The following is a 20,265-nucleotide window of genomic DNA, read 5'->3' on the forward strand; positions in this document are numbered from 1 at the left end:
TCAGGGGAATCCCCGCTGCCATTTTAAAGTGCGTTCAACTTCTTTAAGTGGCGAGGGAAGTGTACTTGGACAGACTCCAGCCTCGATGACCCTTTGATTTTGATCGATGGAGCGAGTCTACTCAACCTGTACACTTCAGGCAGATCCATAGACCACAATGACATCAGAGCAGATTGCGCTTAATTTGCCCCCACCCCACACAACGCTAGTGTATGAAATTATAGTTATTTTGACATGCAACCGCATACTACTACTTTAAGCTGACTGATATTAGTTTTATTGTGTTGTTCTCATTTTTGTTTGTGTATTTTTTTTATATTCTCCCCACCAGCACAAGCATACACACAGGCCTACAGAATTGTGCGTAAAACAAATTCATAAGGAACAAAAATATAAATAATAAATCAGCTCCATTGCGGATTCCAAGTGGGTTTAGGGCGTTCCATTTAAACACATTGCAAGGGTTCCGCCAGTAGTGGGCACTCGTGCAACGTAAGCAATGAATGAGAGTGAATGAGATGGAGGGAAGTTAGCAAGGGAATGGCATCAAAAATTGGACTAAAGGTCCTTGCACACCGAGTCCGAAATTTTCCTTTGCGTTTTTTCATATTCGCCATTCGGTGGCTCTGAATCTGTCAAAACACTTCTCAAAATGCTTTCTACGGATGCGAAAAACGCAGAAAATCGAACCGGATCCGATGTTTTATGACGGCGAAAGTTTCGGAGGCAGTGTTTAAACGTGATTGACACAACGTGAGGTTGTATTTATTTTTTAACGTCGAAACGTCGATTTCTGACTCATTGTGCTAGGAAATTTAGAGTACTTTTACACGACAACGTTATGCTTAAAACTGAGAAGTTTCTCCATTGTGTTTTCCGCATACAGACGACACCATTGTCAAACTGATCCCCATTCAGACGGATCCGCGAAAATGACTAAAAACGCTGTATTTTGCTGCCAGGCCATTAGATGGCGATGAAACACTATAGACTGAACACGTACTACGCATGTGTATGACGTCATCGTCTTCAGAGATTTGCGTTTTTGCTGTTTACACGGAGACCGTTTTCAAAAACTTGCACTTTGAAACCCGTTTTCACGAATGAGCATTTTCAGGCACCCCAAATGTCGTTGTTGTGTAAACGAACGGCCAAAACGCATAAAAAGTTTGAAGTTTTTAGTTAGTTTAATTAGGAAGAATATGAAATGTGTACTGTTGGTGTGCCTCCAGGAACAGGTTTGGGAAACACTGGCGTAAAGTATATTTCAGGACTTAAGGTGTGGTCACATTCTCAAGGTCAATTGTCAATAGCGTAGAGATGCATGAAGGACTGTTGGTGAGCGTGGCGAATTCGTAGATGAGCGAAAATTGCAATGACTGAAATTTCACCTAGCAATGGTAAACGTGACCACACCTTTAGAGTGAAAATTTGTTTTACTTAATCATTGAAGGCAACTTTTTCTGAAGTGTAAAGGTTCTGTGGTTAAAGAATCTCCTCCTCTTTTACATATAGAATCTCGTGGGCGGAGCTTGGGACTTGATTGACGCCTCCTACTACTAGTAGGCGATCACGGATCACGATGCTTGAGGCAGAGCAACGCGGCGTTGACATGGGCGACAGCCTTTCCCATTTTCTTTTTTCGGGATGGAAGGCTTCAACGGTGTCCAGCACTGATGGCTGATGGCCTGTAAAAGGAGAGCAGATGTTTTGATGACACCAACCGTGACAGCAACTGTGCAGTAGATAAATATATTATGATGCAACTTCCATACCCAGACCTCCCGCCACGATCATTCTGCCTCGCACTATGGCTGCAGCAAAGTCTGCTCGCTTGGTCTTCAAGGGTACGGTGTCCTCTGATTTCAACCAAGTTCCTATGAAACAAAGCGGACACAAACAAATAACAATAATAAAGTGCAAAATATTAAAGGTGAAGTGTGTATTATCTGCACCACTAGCAGCAATTTGCAAGATGTCATTCTTATAATGTCTTGCGTATAGTTTGTACATGAATCTGGACTTTTCAGCTTACACACTATTCATCATTAACACGTTGTGATTTAAAATCTGACATATTAAATCAGATTTATACTGTGAGTGAAAGAAAATTAACAGGCTTACACAGTATATGACTCAAAAACTGTTTTGTTTGACAGCTTTTCCTAAAGCGTCTAAAGAGGAAATAGAAATAAAGGACTTTCCTGCAGATTAGAGTCTGGGTGCTTGTCGATTAGAGTTGACAGACTGTTTTCCATTTGCAGGATCTAATATATGTCTAATAACTAAGCCGATAGCTTGCCGTAATAAATGCAAGGACCATTTCTTCAAAAATTACTGAGCTAGAACACTTTAATTGCTTTGAAAAGGAAGTTAGATTTGAGCGGCTTTCTGTGTTTCACAGATGTAGAATGTTAATTTGGCTCATTATTTACATAAACCTAATCTGCCAAAAAGCACAATCATAGCCAATAACACACAAACGGCATTGGAATAATGATGGTTGTTTGAGAGTTGCCAACTCCTTTCACCATTCATGTTTGCTTGCTCGATTGCAAAGACACGTATGCAGATGGCTCACAGCACGTGTGTGTGTGTGTGTGTGTGTGTGTGTATATATAAATATAAAGCAACACCTAACTTTTGTCATTACAGGCATTTTTCACAGATCAGGCAATCCTAGAATGCAAGTGATATGAAAAAAAAGATGGTGGATGAGTAGAGAGATGTTTTTTTTTTCTAGGTTACATTTTTTTACATAAAAAAAAAGTATTAAAATGTGCATACAAAATATATTATATAATGACCTTATGGAATCAAAGTCTATGCAACATTCAGTCAGGAAGCTGCTTTAAAAGGTAGCGGCCCATGTAGCCAGTGGACAACAAGGCTGCTCGCTGAGTTTGTTTTTCTCCAGTGATTTTAGTTAAATCATTTATTGATGTTTTGCTGCAAATTTGGCAATTTGGATCAGGATCAAAGTGTCCGACTTGAATGAGCAATGAAGGGTCTGTCAACTTTGGACAGGATATTGATTTCAGCCCTTGGCGTGCAACGCTCGCTCTGTTGTTGGCCCAAAATCTGACGCTTTTTCTGTTGAACGGTGTTGCCCTTTCACTTTTTCTGATGCAAAGCATACTTTTTATTCACATTCCCTTCAAACAGGTGGCGGGGTCCGTCCTGGTCCCTGTTCATTTGACATTACGTTAGAAAACGTGCTGTTGGGTCTATCACCACTCAATTAGCAAGTATACATTGTCAAGCTGGATCTTTAATAAAAAGCACATCCATCTAGACAAAAGAGCAGATGGGCTCAACTATCTATCAGGATGAGCTATGGATAAGGGATGAAAATGTGTTTCTGAATAGCATCATTTAACGCCCCCTCTCCTATCCCACAATCTTATCGCCTAGTTATATTAGATTGGGAGACTTGTACGCGTGGTGCTTTTATTGCCGGTGGCGGATTCAGGCAGAAGGAAATTAGATAGCGAGGTTTAATCCCCCGTGCGGCTCTGTGAACGCCGGCGCACGCACCTGTTGACTGACACATGCACCGGTAATGGAATAATTAAAAAAAGAGAGAAATGGTTCATACGGCAGCGTGTTCAAAGTTTAGTTGACCTCCTCGCTGCCCACTTACGATAGAAACTTTTTTTTGAATCGCCCTTGGGGCCAAAAAAAAAAAGTCTGAGCAATTTTCCCATCTACTGAATCTGATTAGAAAAGATCAGATTTGAGCGGAAACGATGTAGAGGAAGAAAAAGCGTGAGAAGCCGGAGAGAAATCAATAACTCATTTCAGCAGGTCTTACATTTTGTCACACCTTGTATCTTTCCACCCCTTTTTTTGGGTTAATCCGAAGAAAAAAAAAAAAATTATAAAAATGGAACGGTTACCCGTGATGACATGATGCGCATGCTTTATGTACGCATTTAACATAAAACTATTTTTCTTGGAGATTTCACAGATTAAAGCTAAGGCCTGTCTCATACAGCATGCACAAGCAGCACTTATCTATATTCACGTTACAATATTCACAGAGATTCAACGCTAAGCCTATTTTTAGCAATAGACTGTGTGCTGAAAACCATGTGGAACAGAGAACATTCTCAGAAGGCAAACTTCTCTCAAAGTTATGAACAAACATTTTCCCTGTAACGTTAACAGAACATTTGTTCAAAGTTATGTTGTGTGTAATAATGTTCTCAAAATTTGTGCAAAACATTATTTATACTTTTTTAAATTTTTTTTATTGGACATTTGTCTAACATTTTTAAAATGTTTCTACTTGATTTAGAAAGTTTAGAGAAAGTACTGTAACATTCCCTTACTGTCTGCAAAATGATCAAATTGAATGTTTCCTTAGTGATCGCATAACCAAGAAACGTTTTTAGAAAACATCCAGAAATAGCGCTTTCATAACTTAATGGGAACGTTAGGATACCATTCTTAGAACATATTTTGTTAGCTGGGTAATAACAGCAAACTATCTTTGGCTATTTTTTTTTCAATGCCCTATAAACCTATTTACGATCTTTTGCAATTCTAGCCTTTTATGAAGTAAAGTTCTTTAGATTTGTTCATGTTTTTGAAAGAAGTCTTTTTGCTCCCCAACCAGGGATGCATTTATTTGATCAAAAATACAATACAAATATTATAATATAATATATTATAACAGTTTAAAAAATGAAATTTATTCCTGTGATCAAAGCTGAATTTTCAGCATCATTACTCCAGTCTTCAGTGTCACATGATCCTTCAGAAATCATTCTAATGCTGATTTGCTGCTCAAGAAATATTTCTTATCATTATCGATGTTGTGCTGCTTTATATTTTTGTTTTATATTTTATATTACGTTTTTGATGAGTAGAAAGTTCAAAAGAACAGGATTTATCTGAAATGGAAATCTAACATTAGAAATGTCTTTACTATCACTTTTGATCAGTTTAATGTATCCTTTCTGAATAAAAGTATTACATTTCAAAAAATCACCCCAAACTTTTGAATGACAGAGTAAAATAATGGAGTGAATTACTAAACTTTCTATCCAAATCTGACTGACTCCAGATAATTTCAGCATTTTATAGCTTCAATTTGAAGTTTGGGTATAGTGCTCTGTTTACAGTAGATCAATTGTCGTTTGGATTTAAATGAGATGCCCTCTCATGTAAATTAGATTACATGACGATCATGATGGTTTGTATGTTTTCAATGCTCTTTTCACTACTTACTGTGTGTTTACAGTGGGAAACAGACTAGATATACAGAATGTACTGTTTTAGTGTTGGCATGTCTAGCTAATTTACCTTGGTTGGTGTCAAAGATATTAACATTCTTGGTAAACTTTGAAGTTTGGTGTAATCCTCCTTGTCTGAGCCCTCCTAACCAGCAGAGATGCCCAGCACTGTCCCATATGACCCCAGAATAAGATCTCTTGCAGAGCAGGCTGGGTAGGGAGGACCAAGTGCGGTTTTCCATGTCGTAGACTTCAAACGTCTTCACCAAGCGCTTACACTGACGTCCACCTGAAGAGACAGAGACACTGGTGGTGACTGGTCATTTTTGCATGGGAAAGCACCAAATATTTGCCACATTTTAAGTAAATATCGATTTGATAAACCAATTATCCTTTTGTATATCAGATTTAGCTAACTTAAGTGGGCATTTTTCAGCAACTACAACGAGGTCAGGATCACAAATACGCACACACATAGTATTTATTGTACAAGGGGAGATAACAGATACACAAGGACTCTCTGCTCAGCAAACCTGCCACGTAGATCTTGGAGCCCAGTAGGCAGACACTGGTATCATAGCGCGGGGTGGGCATGGGCGGAAGGAGCGCCCACACGTCCTTGCGAAGGTCGTACTGCTGGAGAACACTTCTAGGCAGGAGGTCTGCTCCCATTCCCCCAACCGCAACAGCTCTGCCGTCTGAACAGAGATCAAATGAAGGTCTTCATTTTGAACAAAGAACTCTTGAACAAAACAGTCTTTCACCTTACAATGTCAAATGCTCAATGAATAAATGCTTTAAATGCCATGTGCTGACAGAACTGCGGCTGAAAAGAGACTGAAGTGACATTGACATGGGTTTCTATCTCTATCTCAGACACTTTTCACTATCTAAAAACAATTGTTTTTGTTCTTTATTACATCTTTCTGATATTTTTGCCCCCAATTCATCAGTACACACACACACACATATATATATATATATATATATAATGTATTATCATAACATCAATATTTATCTTAATCAAAATGTTAAATTTTGTGTAGATAGCTATAACAATATTCATTCTGTAATACACATTTTCTTGATTGTATTGTTTACAATTAACCTTATTTAACTTATATATGAAGAGTTCAGATGCAAAAGCCTCTAAGTGCCATCTGAAATTTTCTTCTAGAATGATCATTTTTTATAAAGCTTGTATATTTAGGTTAAGTAATTTCACTTAAATGACAATTACCAGGTAATTTGCATTGCCATTTAAGTGAAATTATTGAAGTTAAATATACGAGCTTGATAAAAATGATCATTTTAGAAGAAAATTTCAGAAGATTTCATATATATATATATAGAGATAGATAGATTATAGTGATTAAGAACATGCATTAAAGATCTAAACAAACTTTAGGTTTGAAATAGTTTTATATTAGTTTAATAATATAATATAATATATTTATTATTGTATTATTTATATTTCAATTTCCATTAATAAAATCAAGGGCCCTGATTTTTTCCTCATTGAATAATTGAACATATTTGACCTGTTAAGTATGGAAGTATGTAGATACATTGGTAGTGAACACCATTCCATGTTGACTTGAAAGCCACAAAACAGTTTTCTACCTTTAACAGTGACAGAAAGCCCCATGGACGCCTCTCTGAGTGAGCATCTCTTCCTCCATCTCCCTTCTTCAGTGTTGTACACCTCCACGGCCTTCAGGGGGCGCTGGTCCTTCCCCATCCCACCGACCACCAGCAGCTGCTTCCCTAAAACGGCCACTGCCGCCCCGGCTCTCGGCGTGGGCATCGGAGGAAGACTGAGCCAGCGGTCCACCTCGGGCGAGTAGAGCTCAAGAGCGCTGGTGGGTCGACCTGAGGCATCACAACCCCCCACCACATACAGCTGTCCCCCCACATCAGCCAACGAGTGATACACACGGGCACTGGAAAGACATGCCAGGCTCTGCCAATGGAACTCATGGGCCGAGGGCACCGTCATCACCCTTTCCGATCACTCTGGTTTTTGGAGTCAGCTCCTGGAAAACATAAAGAGTAATTAGTTTACATGGCTAACTCTACATTCAGCCCACGTCTATAAAAGCGTTAATGTTTAGTAGTCACTGCTGTAATCCGCTGTGTGCAATTCATACAGCAATTATGTCAATGTGTACAGTGATTACAACACTTGCAATAACAATGACAATGTCCATATATTCTCATACTGTCGCCTACTATTCCCACGGCTGACTACTGGGATATGATGCTTGACTCATCTCATAACGCTTATCAGGCATCATGGTGCATCTCACTTTTCCATTCTGTTCCATCTTTCTTCCAGAAGCATTTAGCCTTATATTTTAGAAGCAGAAATTACGATGGTACTTGCAATTGCCATTAGGGCAAACTGTCTTGATAATCAAATAAACGGTCCATTATTTATTAGATTTGTCAAATAATAGCCAAATGCTTATCTTTAAACAATGTGCAAATTGAATTCTATATATGCTATACATTATTTTTGTAATTTTCTTTTTTAAATATTTACAATATAAAGTGCAGATTATACAACAATGTAAAAAGTAATATAGGAAAATAAAATAAAATCTAAATATTAGATGAAAAACTTGCTTTGGTAATTGAAATACTGTAAATAAGTTTAAATTGAAGTACTAAAATCACTTAAACTACAATGAAATAAAAAACAAATGAAAGCTAAATAGAAATGACAAACCAATAAAAATTACAAAAGCACACACTAAAGCTAAACTAAAATGAAAACTGATTATAACGGTGACAGTGGTATTTAATCACCCATTTTCTATTACAAAAAAAAAGATGTTATGCAAAAAAACTTGCATGGAATGTAGCAATTTTAGTAATTTTAATGATATATTTTAGAGTGAAACATATCTAATGCTAAAAATTTTATTCAAATCATCAACCAATACTGCATGACCCAAAGCAAATAACTATATTTTTATTTTATACTGATTCAAATTTAATGATTTAAATGTGAGATAGATATACTGTAATGCTAAAACAGAAATATGTATTGAAAGCTTGTTGTCTTTCCATTTAGCACTCTACACAGTGCTATAATTGGATAACAATTATTCTGTAATCGTATTAAGAGAAATAATAAGGGAACTAATTACAAGAAGGCTAATGGATATCAAAGACTTGAACTCAGAAAGAAAAGCTCACCGTTGTTCCAATAGGCATACAGAGAGGCACATTTTGTCTTATTTATGGCTGTAAAATCCACGGCTTAAGTTATGCAAACACTTTTTTATGTTCTATTTCCATCCAAGTGGAGGCAGTGTTATGGAAGACGGCCCAGAATAGCATCATCACTTGATTCAATTGATGCAGCCAATTTCACACAACTGTTCTTCTCTCCTCAGCTGTGTACACAATGAGCTTGAAGTGGGCTGTTGTACCGAGGCTTAGCATCCAGCAGTATCCAGGCAACCGTGGTCTTCATCCCAGTCCCTGACTTTCCTCGAAGAAAACATTCCCATGCTTCCCCACAACCCTTGCATGAAGACTTTCCCAGAGTGCTTTCACAACCAATGAATATAATTATGAAAGTATTGCAGCTGTCATTTAGATATCAACATACGCTTCAAAATAAAATCCAAGTAATACTGGACATCCGGTTTGTTTCTTTAGCTGCACAACAAAGATGACACGCTTTTGAAACCAGAGTAGGCTATATGCAAATAAATGTGTACATTTCAAAAGTTTGGGGTCAGTAAGATCTTTTTTAAAGAAATTCATATTTTTATATTTTAAAGAAATGTTTACATTTTAATATAATCAAAAGTGACAGTATTTCAAATACATGCTGTTCTAATAACTTTCTATTCAACTAAGAATCCTGAAAAATCGATCACTGTTTCTACAAAAATATTAAGCAGCACAACTGTTTTCAACATAAAAAAAAATACACAATGTTTCTTCAGCAGCAAATCAGCATATTTGAATACTATATATATATATATACACACACATTTACATATACTATATATATAAAGGGTCTCTCTCATATCTGTAAATAAAACAGATCACACAGATAATACATTTACACTATATAGGCTACAACAATACTACACCTGAAAAGGTACTTTTAACAAAATATTAAAAAGTATGTGGCTATTTTTTTGTAAATGACTTATTTACATGAACTGGTGAAACAAACTCTTTGTCTTTGTGCTGCTGGTTTCTGGATCAAGTCTCATTGAAAATTAACGACTTCTGATTGCTTGCGATTTACAATACAACGTAGGATTAAAAAAAGTAGGAAAAAACGGAACTGGTGAAACTTAATTTTTATGAAAACAGCCGCCAGACTACAGATTTTTGATTTTTTTTAGTAAAGTTAGCTACTTGCTACTAGACGTTAGATAGTCCACAACGCTAGTCATCAGAAAGTATACGAAAAATCCCAGAGGACAAGTCTCAATTTACAAGACCTTCATTCATAAATGTTCCCATCTCAATGCCATTTACGGCTGATCAGTGTGTGGCGAGTCCCTGATGGCTTCTCTGAAAAGCTGATCACAGACTATAAAAGTGTTTGGCCGCTCTGCTCTCATTGAAAGCCATCAGATAGTACTTTAATGACGATTAAACTGGGTTATTACAGGTTGAGAGCTCTGGGCCTCTAGTGATTGTGTTAACTACACAGAGACCCCTGAGAGTGGTGAACACTTCATCAAGTCCAATCACTGTGTAAAATGAGGTGATCGTTCAGTGTCTTTTACTCTTGTGCTGCTTTCACACAGGTTCAAAATATCACTGAATCCCAATATCTTCACAATAGCACATCTCTGTCATACTTTCTCAGTTTCTTTCAACATATTGCCATCTTAAGGGTGTCAAAACCAAAATCCCATTTCCTCACACATATTAAACATCAAACATGGACGAGGAACAATCAATTGCAAGAGACCGAGATTGAGAAACGTCATACGATCTGAAAAATATTTTTGTCACCAAGGCTGCATTTATGTGACTGAAAAAACAGTGAAAACAGCAACATTGTGAAATATTTAAAGTATCATTTTTTTCCTGTGAATTTTCAGCATCATTACTCCAGTCTTCAGTGTCACATGATCCTTCAGAAATCATTCTAATATGCCGATTTATTCATACGGTTTTATTTTTAGACTTTCTTACATTTCTTTTTAAATATAAATATAAAATATAAGTAAAAATGCAATATAAAATTTGAAAACATTTACTAAGCAGTGTAAGCACCCTTCACACAGCTCAAGCTTTCTTCACAACTGAAAAGAAAAACTTTTAAAGGGATAGTTCACCCAAAAATGAAAATTCTGTCATTATTTATTCACGCTCAAGCTGTTCCAAACCTGTACGAGTTTCTTTCCTCTGTTGAACACAAACGAAGATATTTTAAAGAATGTCATAGCCATTGACCTCTATAGTAGCAAAAATAAATAGTATGGAAGTCAATGGCTACCATCAACTGTCTGGTTACCGACATTCTTGCGATCCCTTTAAGCGACAGAAGACAGGCAATGGGAACTCACCACAAGAACAGAAAACCAACACATTAAGAAATAAGTGTTTAACTAGTCTAATCAGCAAGCCTCCCTTGGTCAGGCAGCCTTTTTATACTTATAAAAAACCGATACCCTTGAATCTGAAAAATGACAAGACATGCTTATCTACAATAAAGTCCCTTTCCAATGTGAAGAAATGGATCTGTTTCCAATTAGGCGTTCTGACGCTCCGTCACCTGCAAAACATTGTTCTTTGAAGAGCGTCTGTAGTGTAGATTATCAGTTGAGATTTAAATACATGTTTCAAACAACAATTACAAAGAGCCACGAAGCCGAGCCGGGCGAGTCGTAACTTGGGGAGATATTCTCAGATGTAAATTGACTGTCAAAGACGAGCTGAGATGAGAAGGCTTTTTTTCTCAGAGTCCGCCCCTCTGCCTTTCTTTCTCAGCCTTTGTATTCCAATCACAGTCTTTCACCTGGGGTTTCGACTATCTCCACCATCATTTACAGGCCAAGCTGTCGTACATTTCATCCACGGGAAGACAGGAACTTAAAAGAAAGCTCAAGGAAAGACACATTTCTCAAGTCCCGCTTTTCTCCCCCCCACTTGACTCAGTATGCAGAGTTGGGTTGCCATGGAAACAATGAGACCATCTCAAGATGTGGGAACCGGGGGTTCTGAGCGGAAGGCTTCTTCGCTTTTAATGATGCATTAACAAACAAACAAAAATCACAGCGATCTTACCCCTTTGACCCGAGCTGACGTTCTCTTGTTAACGTTCTCTTGGCATGCCTTGCAAATCGCATTAATTGCAATCTGTAATGATTTGCTCCACCACGTCTTCTTCTTTTGGTTAATTAACTGCTCGAACAGCTTGAGATCAACAGTAGGCCTACGAGCGCCCACTGAAGTCATTTACAATCAGTGTGCATCCTTTTCAAACTTTTAATTAGTTAGTCTCCCTTCCCCAATACATAACTTAGGCTTAATTCTGGGCCTCATTGTATCCTAAACCTGAGCTATTAGCTATGAGTATGATCCAATAGACTTCACGCAAATGATCCATTTAAGGTCCTCCTGTCATTCTCTCCTCCGGCGAATCCATAAGTCCCAGCAGGTAAGCGTTTATTGACTTCTATTTAATTAGCCTCCCTGAATTCAAACAGCGCCAACTCTAAAGTCCACAGAAGTGCGGTTCTTAATCAGAACAAAATGATCCTGGGAGGGTTTATCTACCGAGCGTTGTTAAAGTTCTGCGGGGATTCATTTAAATTTACATTCGCTTTCAGTATCAAATAGGGTTGAGCGTTTTGACAATATACTGTACTGTGCGATCAGTCTCAGCGGGAAGAAAATGTGCAATATATAAATGTGCCAGTATTTGCATGGCAATCAGTGGACAGAACTGCATAATGAAACATTAAAAGGGACTTGGAGTGAAACATGGAGTGATGCAAAAATAAGGGCTTCAAACATCAGAATTCCCAACTAACATTAGCTAGCATTGCGTAAACACTGGTAAATCTTCTGAGATAACATATGGTAAGCAGAAAATCCTTATGATGTTATTAGCATCAGAAGAAAAAAACTGAAAACGTTCTTCCTTTATTCTAGATTTCTTTAGTAACTTTTAAATATAATTCTACTCGCGTTAAAAAAAGTTCAGTTGTTATAAATAAAATATCCTGTTTAGGAAACACTAAATTTGGAACTTGAAGTTGGAACTATGTAACTAACTTTTTATAATATTAGTATTAGCTATCCGTCTGATTTGTCATATTTGTCATGACAACAGAAAGTGTTTGGCCTGGTAATGGATATGACAGTGTTTATATGTTTGGTCTTGGCAGAATAGATCTGCTATGCTGCTGCTGTTGTTGGTTATTAGGGACTTTAAGCAACAGCTGGAGATGGAACGGCAACGGCAGCCGGAAACGGTTAACTGCCGTAGCTAAGCAACAGTAAACTCATGTAGCTAACTCACCAAACAACAGTAAAGAAGATGGCGTAGGGGATAATTTAATCATCTGACAAACTGCAAAAAAAGAAAGTGATTTAAAAAAAAAGAGAAGGGTTGCTTTTGGCATTAATGATATAGAGAAACAATTACAATGCCACATAACCTAAAACATAACATTAACTTTCTTAATCTGTCACGTAGTAATGCCTACGGCAAATCAGCTGTTCTCCTGTAGTAGACGGTAACAGCAGAACGTTGCGAAGTGGCAGTTAAAGTTGTGCATGCGTAATAGAACGACAGAATGCCGTTGCCGTTCCACCAGAGGCTGTTGCGTAAAGTCCCTATTGCTGCTGCTGTTGGTTATTACTGCTGCTGTTGTTAGTTATTACTGCTGCTTTTGGTTATTACTGCTGCTGTTGTTGGTTATTACTGCTGCTGTTGGTTATTACTGCTGCTGTTGTTGGTTATTACTGCTGCTGTTGTTTATTGCTGCTACTACTGCTGCTGCTGTTGGTTATTACTGCTGCTGTTGTTTATTGCTGCTACTACTGCTGCTGCTGCTGTTGTTGTTGTTTATTGCTGCTACTACTACTGCTGCTGTTGTTTATTGCTGCTACTACTACTGCTGCTGTTGTTGTTTATTGCTGCTACTACTGCTGCTGTTGTTTATTGCTGCTACTACTACTGCTGCTGCTGTTGTTTATTGCTGCTGCTACTACTACTGCTGCTGCTGTTGTTGTTGTTTATTGCTGCTACTACTACTGCTGCTACTACTGCTGCTGCTGCTGTTGTTTATTGCTGCTGCTACTACTGCTGCTGCTGCTGTTGTTGTTGTTGTTGTTTATTGCTGCTGCTACTACTGTTGCTGCTGCTGTTGTTGTTTATTGGTGCTACTGCTGCTGCTGCTGCTGCTGCTGTTGTTTATTGCTGCTGCTGCTACTACTGCTGCTGCTGTTGTTGTTTATTGCTGCTGCTACTACTGCTGCTGTTGTTGTTGTTTATTGCTGATGCTGCTGCTGCTGCTGGTGTTGTTGGTTATTGCTGCTGCTGTTGTTGGTTATTGCTGCTGCTGTTGTTGGTTATTGCTGCTGCTGTTGTTGGTGGTTATTGCTGCTGCTGTTGTTGGTTATTGCTGCTGCTGCTGCTGCTGCTGCTGCCGTTGTTGGTTATGACTGCTGCTGTTGGTTATTGCTGCTGCTGCTACTACTGCTGCTGCTGCTGTTGTTTATTGCTGCTACTACTGCTGCTGCTGCTGCTGCTGTTGTTGTTGTTGTTTATTGCTGCTACTACTGCTGCTGCTGCTGTTGTTTATTGCTGCTACTACTACTACTGCTGCTGCTGTTGTTGGTTATTGCTGCTGCTGTTGTTGGTGGTTATTGCTGCTGCTACTACTACTACTACTACTGCTGCTGCTGCTGTTGCTGTTGTTGGTTATTGCTGCTGCTGTTGTTGGTGGTTATTGCTGCTGCTGTTGTTGGCTGTTGCTGCTGCTGCTGCCGTTGTTAGTTATGACTGCTGCTGTTGGTTATTGCTGCTGCTGCTACTACTGCTGCTGCTGCTGTTGTTTATTGCTGCTACTACTGCTGTTGTTGTTGTTGTTTATTGCTGCTACTACTGCTGCTGCTGCTGTTGTTGTTGTTGTTTATTGCTGCTACTACTACTACTGCTGCTGCTGCTGCTGTTGTTGTTGTTTATTGCTGATGCTGCTGCTGCTGCTGCTGGTGTTGTTGGTTATTGCTGCTGCTGTTGTTGGTTATTGCTGCTGCTGTTGTTGGTTATTGCTGCTGCTGCTGCTGCTGCTGCCGTTGTTGGTTATGACTGCTGCTGTTGGTTATTGCTGCTGCTGCTACTACTGCTGCTGCTGTTGTTGTTTATTGCTGCTGTTGGTTATTGCTGCTGCTGTTGGTTATGACTGCTGCTGTTGGTTATTGCTGCTGCTGTTGTTTATTTCTGCTGTTGGTTATTTCTGCTGCTGTTGGTTATGACTGCTGCTGTTGGTTATTGCTGCTGGTACTACTGCTGCTGCTGTTGTTGTTGTTGTTGTTTATTTCTGCTGTTGGTTATTGCTGCTGCTGTTGGTTATGACTGCTGCTGTTGGTTACTGCTGCTGCTGTTGGTTATGACTACTGCTGTTGGTTATTGCTGCTGCTGTTGGTTATGACTGCTGCTGTTGGTTACTGCTGCTGCTGTTGGTTATGACTGCTGCTGTTGGTTATTGCTGCTACTGTTGTTTTTATTGCTGCTGCTGTTGGTTATTGCTGCTACTACTGCTGCTGTTATTGCTGCTGCTGTTGGTTATTGCTGCTGCTGTTGTTTATTGCTGTTTATTGTTGTTTATTGCTGTTCCTGTTATTTATTACTGCTGCTGCGGTTTATTGCTGCTGCTGTTGTTATTGCTCCTCAATACCTTACTGAATCAATACCTCAATACCTTACTGAGTTGGTTACGGAACACAAACCAGTCAGATTGCTCAGATCACAGACCAATCATCTACTACGGGTACCCAAATCCAGACTGAAATGCAGGGGTGAATGAGCCTTTGCAGTGGCTGGCTAAAAAGAGGAATAAAAAATTATCTTTTGGAAACTGAACTTAATGCCTTAATTAAAAAAATTAGGAAAAATCCAACATTTAAAGACACAAATTTTCTTTGTGAATGAATAATGTATCGTAAATAAATAAATGTTCTTCCTTGAAATACAGGGTGCATAAGTTTGGACACCCCTATGTTAAATTCCCATAGAGGCAGGCAGATTTTTATTTTTAAAGGCCAGTTACTTCATGGGTCCAGGATACTATGCATCCTGATAAAGTTCCCTTGGCCTTTGGAATTAAAATAGCCCCACATCATCACATAGCCTTCACCATACCTAGAGATTGGCATGGAGTATTTTCCATGATCTCAATGCAAATCAAGCTATTAGGCTAACTGAAATAAAACCATGCCAAACTCTAGGTATGGTGAAGGCTATGTGATGATGTGGGGCTATTTTAATTCCAAAGGCCAAGGGAACTTTATCAGGATGCGTAGTATCCTGGATCCATGAAGTAACTGGCCTTTAAAAATAAAAATCTGCCTGCCTCTATGGGAATGTAACATAGGGGTGCTTTACTGTTTTGAGCATTTTTTTTAAACTAAAGCATTAAAAATGGGAATCTTTTTTTTTTTTTACTTTCCACCACTAAGTTCCAAATAAAAAGAAAAAATATTTATAAGATTTATAAAAAAGATATAAAAAATATTTATTCATTTGTAAACTATTCATTTCACTGAACTATCCAAAAAGGCATCACATGATTATTTAATAACCTTTTCCCTAAAATTTCCAGCCATACAGTACATAGTGATACATTCAAGTATCATCATGATAGAAAATGGCTCATCCAGCAATATAGATTTTGTCCTTCCTCCCACGCCTATCAAATGAACATGATATAACAGAGTTTAAACCGAAGAATACTATACCTGACCTCTTCTTTATTCATCTGGTGCTTCCTTAATCCTTTGTGCTTATTGTCTGGCCAATGTCAACTGTAGCAGAGCAGATCATTTCCATAGCAACCCTGAATTCAGTGCACGAGAGCACTGAATATAATGCAATTCTGCCGTCACCATTCCCTGGAGGATTACATAAAACGCGTTTGTCTTTCCTTGACGATTTTATATTCAAAACCTCCCTGCAACATGCTTTCCAAAATAAAAACCCAGAGAAATCTAGGTCAGCCATGGACAAAACCATAGCTGCTCTATTCATTCAACAAATTAAACTACGACTCCTTTAAAGGGCCTTTGATCAGACGGAGTGGATTAGATTCAATTACGAAGGCCTTCGATGTGCCATTTGAATTTAAATGCAGTGGGATAATAATGTGGATGAGACTGGTCCGAATGAGGATTCGGCAGGAAGATTACAATTGGGAGCTGGGGATGTATTTCTCTAAAGCGAGAGCCAAAAGGTCTCATAGCTAATTGCTATGGAAATACCTTCCTACAATATGAATGAGTCCAAGGCCGTGGATCCTTAATCAGCAGACCGGCTATTCCCCGTGGTGTTTAAAGACACCAGTACGGCGAGAAATCACTGAAGCTCGACTCGGAAAACTTGGCAGGCTGTCACTGCTGCAGACAGTTAATATTTGGAGCAGGTGGGCATTATGCAGTCGCAGTTTAAAGCAGGATGAAACTGTCTTCAGAAACTGGCTGGTTTGAGCCTAGGGGGAAAAACTTGTAGTGCAAATATTCCCCCTTTTGAAAATGCCCTGCAAGAGAGCTGCAAGTCAAAGTCCGCTAACCTTTAATTCACATTATCAGTTGCATTCAAATGAGAAGGCTGTGTGACTGCTGCTCGCAGTGGCTCTGACCTTTCAGGTAGACGGATGCAATCCATAACTAAAGACTTGTCATGGATGAAGCAAGGTGTGACATCTTTACCAAAGGGCGAGAGATCTCAGGATAAGTGCAAAAATACCAGAACTGCTATATTTGTTATAAGAGAACGCACACATTTTTCCATTTGATCAACTAAAGTCCAATGCAATTAGCCCACCTGACATTCACAAGTACGCTGTAAAAAGTAACCTTAAAGTCAACATAAAATCAGATCTTGGTCTTATTGTGCACAATTCATATGTGCATGTTATTTTTCATTTAAAAAAAATCGTTTTTCTTTGTAATCTTTTTCTAAATGTAATAACACGCTTCACCTCTGAAACGACTGAAACGAAAGATGGCACAAATCCCTCTCACTTTTCAGCCCCTCTCCAACTGTCTCTATCCTGATATGAATCGGCCACTTTTCACAATCCAATCAATTTCTCTGCCAATAACGACACCAGGAATTGCAAAAGTAATGACTTTCCAAACAGATAGTCAGAATGGACCAAAACTTTTTTTCATTGAATATCCTGTTGCACTTGCAAATCGATGATCTCATGTTACTATCATTTATAAAATACCAGTAGAAACCATAGTTCAAGTCCTAAGGCTTTGATTCTATGCAGTGCAAAAAGTATAGTAAATGTCACATCATAAGCCCTCTGTTAACAATACATCAAAATGAACTTTACGCAGCTTCTGATCAACCTCTGCAGATGTAAAATACACATTAAAATGTAAAAAATCTGTTTAGTCGATCGGCCAAGTGGGCCGGTGTTCTGACGATTTGTGCCACCCGCTCAGGATGTGCTATCTGCAGTTAAAACAGTCTTTTTTTCGGCCAAAGCAGTCCAAAATACAGTAGCATGCTTCATGTTGCATAAAGGAAGCATTCAGATGTAGTAGAACACAGTGAAATGTGTTAAAAATGTAGCTAGCACATTTCGACAGGGAAAAAAAGCATTTCGTCCATGTGGTGTGAAGTGGTGTGAGGCTTTACTAAGCCCCAAACCTACCCCAAAGGCCTAAACCTACCCTTAAAACCATGCATATTTAGTGTTGGTAGCAAATCCTGCAAATTGCATAAAGCATTTATTGTCAGGACACCGGATACTCAAGTTAGCACAACCAATGGTCTGAGTTTGGGCCAAAACCATCTGTTTGGAAAGTAATTTGCATCTGAAATGCATACTTCCCAACTATAAACAGTATTTGAAAAGAGTAGTATGTTGTCTGAATTTACAGCATTCATAAAACAGTACTACTTCCTGACCTGCTACTCATTCAATGAACACTTTAATATCCCATGAGGCCACAGGAGATGTGAAGTGACCCAACAGTCGCTGGAAGGTCACAAGACAATGACAACATGACAAATGTAGTTCAGCCATATAATACACACACATATGGTGCTTCTCATTTCTTATTTGTGCATCCTCGTTTCCTTTCCCTTCATCTTAGCTCCACCCCCTTAGGATGTGAGGGGAGAACACACCTGTTTATCCTCGCTCATGACTCCTCATGAAGCTTCCTCGCTCCTCATTCCTCGCGATGCAATTTTGTTGCCTTCGCATGCTATTAGAATTATCGTACTAGTTCCCTAGTTAAAAACAAAATTGGACGTGAACGGCCTCTCAAGTCAAAATTTGAATGCGGTGAGACATTCAAAGCTATCACGACTTGAAGTGGGAAGTAGGAAATTTCCGAGGCAGCATTAGAGAATTGAGATGTCCTTCAAGATGGCTGAGTTCGATCGGTTTCCGGGTCAAGGGCTGGAGGACGGAGGAGCGAGGGAATGAGGAAGCATCAATTTGAGTATTGAGAAGCACTCATACTATGTAGAACCTACTTTTTAAATGGTCGCAAAGTAAGTAGGCTACACACTTACAGAAAAGAAGTAGCCTACCTACTCAGAGAGTATGTGATTTCGGACAATGCCATATATTTCACACTAATGCATGGCAGAAGAACAATCGCAATTTAGTATGCAAATATCATCACAAGGGAGAACATTTAAACAAAGTCAAAGTGAGATTTTCAAACTTGAATCGTACATGTCTTTAAAAAGTTTAAAAAACAACACACCTGAGAAATAATCCACACAGTAAAGTTTGAATGGAGTCAGTTCAAGCTGCATTAATTGCACAATACAATGAACAACATTTTACAAGCAGCTCCATTTGCATTTCGATTTATCAGACATGGACAGTACAGTAAATATACAGTAGCCTATCACTGCAATATAAAGTGTGAATCAAATGTTTCAAGGCTTTACATTTACTGTAAACAGTGAAGACAGAGATCCTCTCTATACATGTAGGCTACTTATTCATAACATCAAAGCACAGAGGTTTGGAAATTAATCACTTACTGTTCGGGTCTGGGCTTCGGTTTCTTCCGATTCTCCTCGGGTGCTTCCCTTCTGGATAGAGAGCGATGCAGAGCAATAATACCGTAATCCACGCGTGGAAAAGAGACCCTCCCTCTTTCTGTCTGTCAGCCTCCCCGCATCATCCGCCGAACCCAGCACAGCGTCTCTCCTGCTCTCTCCCTCTCTCTTTCCCTTTCCCTCATATGGGTCATACATGAAATATTCATCGCATCCCTTCATCACATTCGTCATTCTGACATTAATTTCAGAAATGCTCAAGGGGGCTCCAGTGCGTCTGATAACCTACATAAGTCCATCTCATTGTCACACTACGCAAATGACGCTGCCTGTGAAGAAATGAAAAGTTGCAGGAGGCGTTTATCCTGACGTTTGTGTTGTTGTTGATGTTTATCACCTTAAAACTTGGGGAAATTAGGAACCTTATCCTTTTATTTAAGAGTGTTGTGAGTTTGTACCGAATTGGCCACGCCCCACAGGAAGTTGAGATGGAAGGACAGGAAGAGGAATTTACTTTTTTTATTTACTTCAAATCCATCAAGGACGTTTCGAGACAAAAACATTGCATTACATAATTAATTTGGACTAATTATGTCTACATAGAAAATCTATGAAATCTTAAAATCTATTTTTAATGCCTCTGTCACAAAATATTCACCACATTGGTACATTGTTTTCAAGGAACTTTATAAATAATTTATTATAAATTAAATATGTATAATTATAGTAATATACAGTATATAATTACTGTAACGTTCTAATTATTAA

At 38.6% G+C, this 20,265-nt stretch overlaps 1 protein-coding gene across 1 annotated transcript; it reads right to left on the reverse strand.

The window, feature by feature from the left end:
- Positions 1-1,333: 1,333 nt before the first annotated feature.
- Positions 1,334-19,536, reverse strand: klhdc8a (kelch domain containing 8A). The gene is made up of 6 exons (XM_081356957.1): positions 19,480-19,536; positions 6,864-7,276; positions 5,774-5,938; positions 5,311-5,529; positions 1,776-1,877; positions 1,334-1,688 (listed from the first exon to the last, which is right to left on the reverse strand). Exons 2-6 carry the CDS (start codon positions 7,237-7,239, stop codon positions 1,486-1,488), a joined length of 1,065 nt encoding a protein of 354 aa, XP_081213083.1. The 5' UTR covers positions 7,240-7,276; positions 19,480-19,536; the 3' UTR covers positions 1,334-1,485.
- Positions 19,537-20,265: the final 729 nt, after the last annotated feature.

The sequence above is a fragment of the Scardinius erythrophthalmus genome (genome assembly GCF_964197995.2).
Source record: "Scardinius erythrophthalmus genome assembly, chromosome: 25".
Lineage (NCBI taxonomy): Eukaryota > Metazoa > Chordata > Actinopteri > Cypriniformes > Leuciscidae > Scardinius > Scardinius erythrophthalmus.

Bases quoted from the DNA above. Each gene is read 5' to 3' on its own strand.
- klhdc8a (XM_081356957.1), bottom strand. From the start codon at position 7,239: ATGACGGTGCCCTCGGCCCATGAGTTCCATTGGCAGAGCCTGGCATGT. The intron at 5,530-5,773 runs GTTTGCTGAGCA...CTGTCTCTTCAG, and splicing joins CTCCAAGATCTACGTGGCAG to GTGGACGTCAGTGTAAGCGC. The intron at 1,689-1,775 runs GTATGGAAGTTG...CTCCTTTTACAG, and splicing joins GATCGTGGCGGGAGGTCTGG to GCCATCAGCCATCAGTGCTG.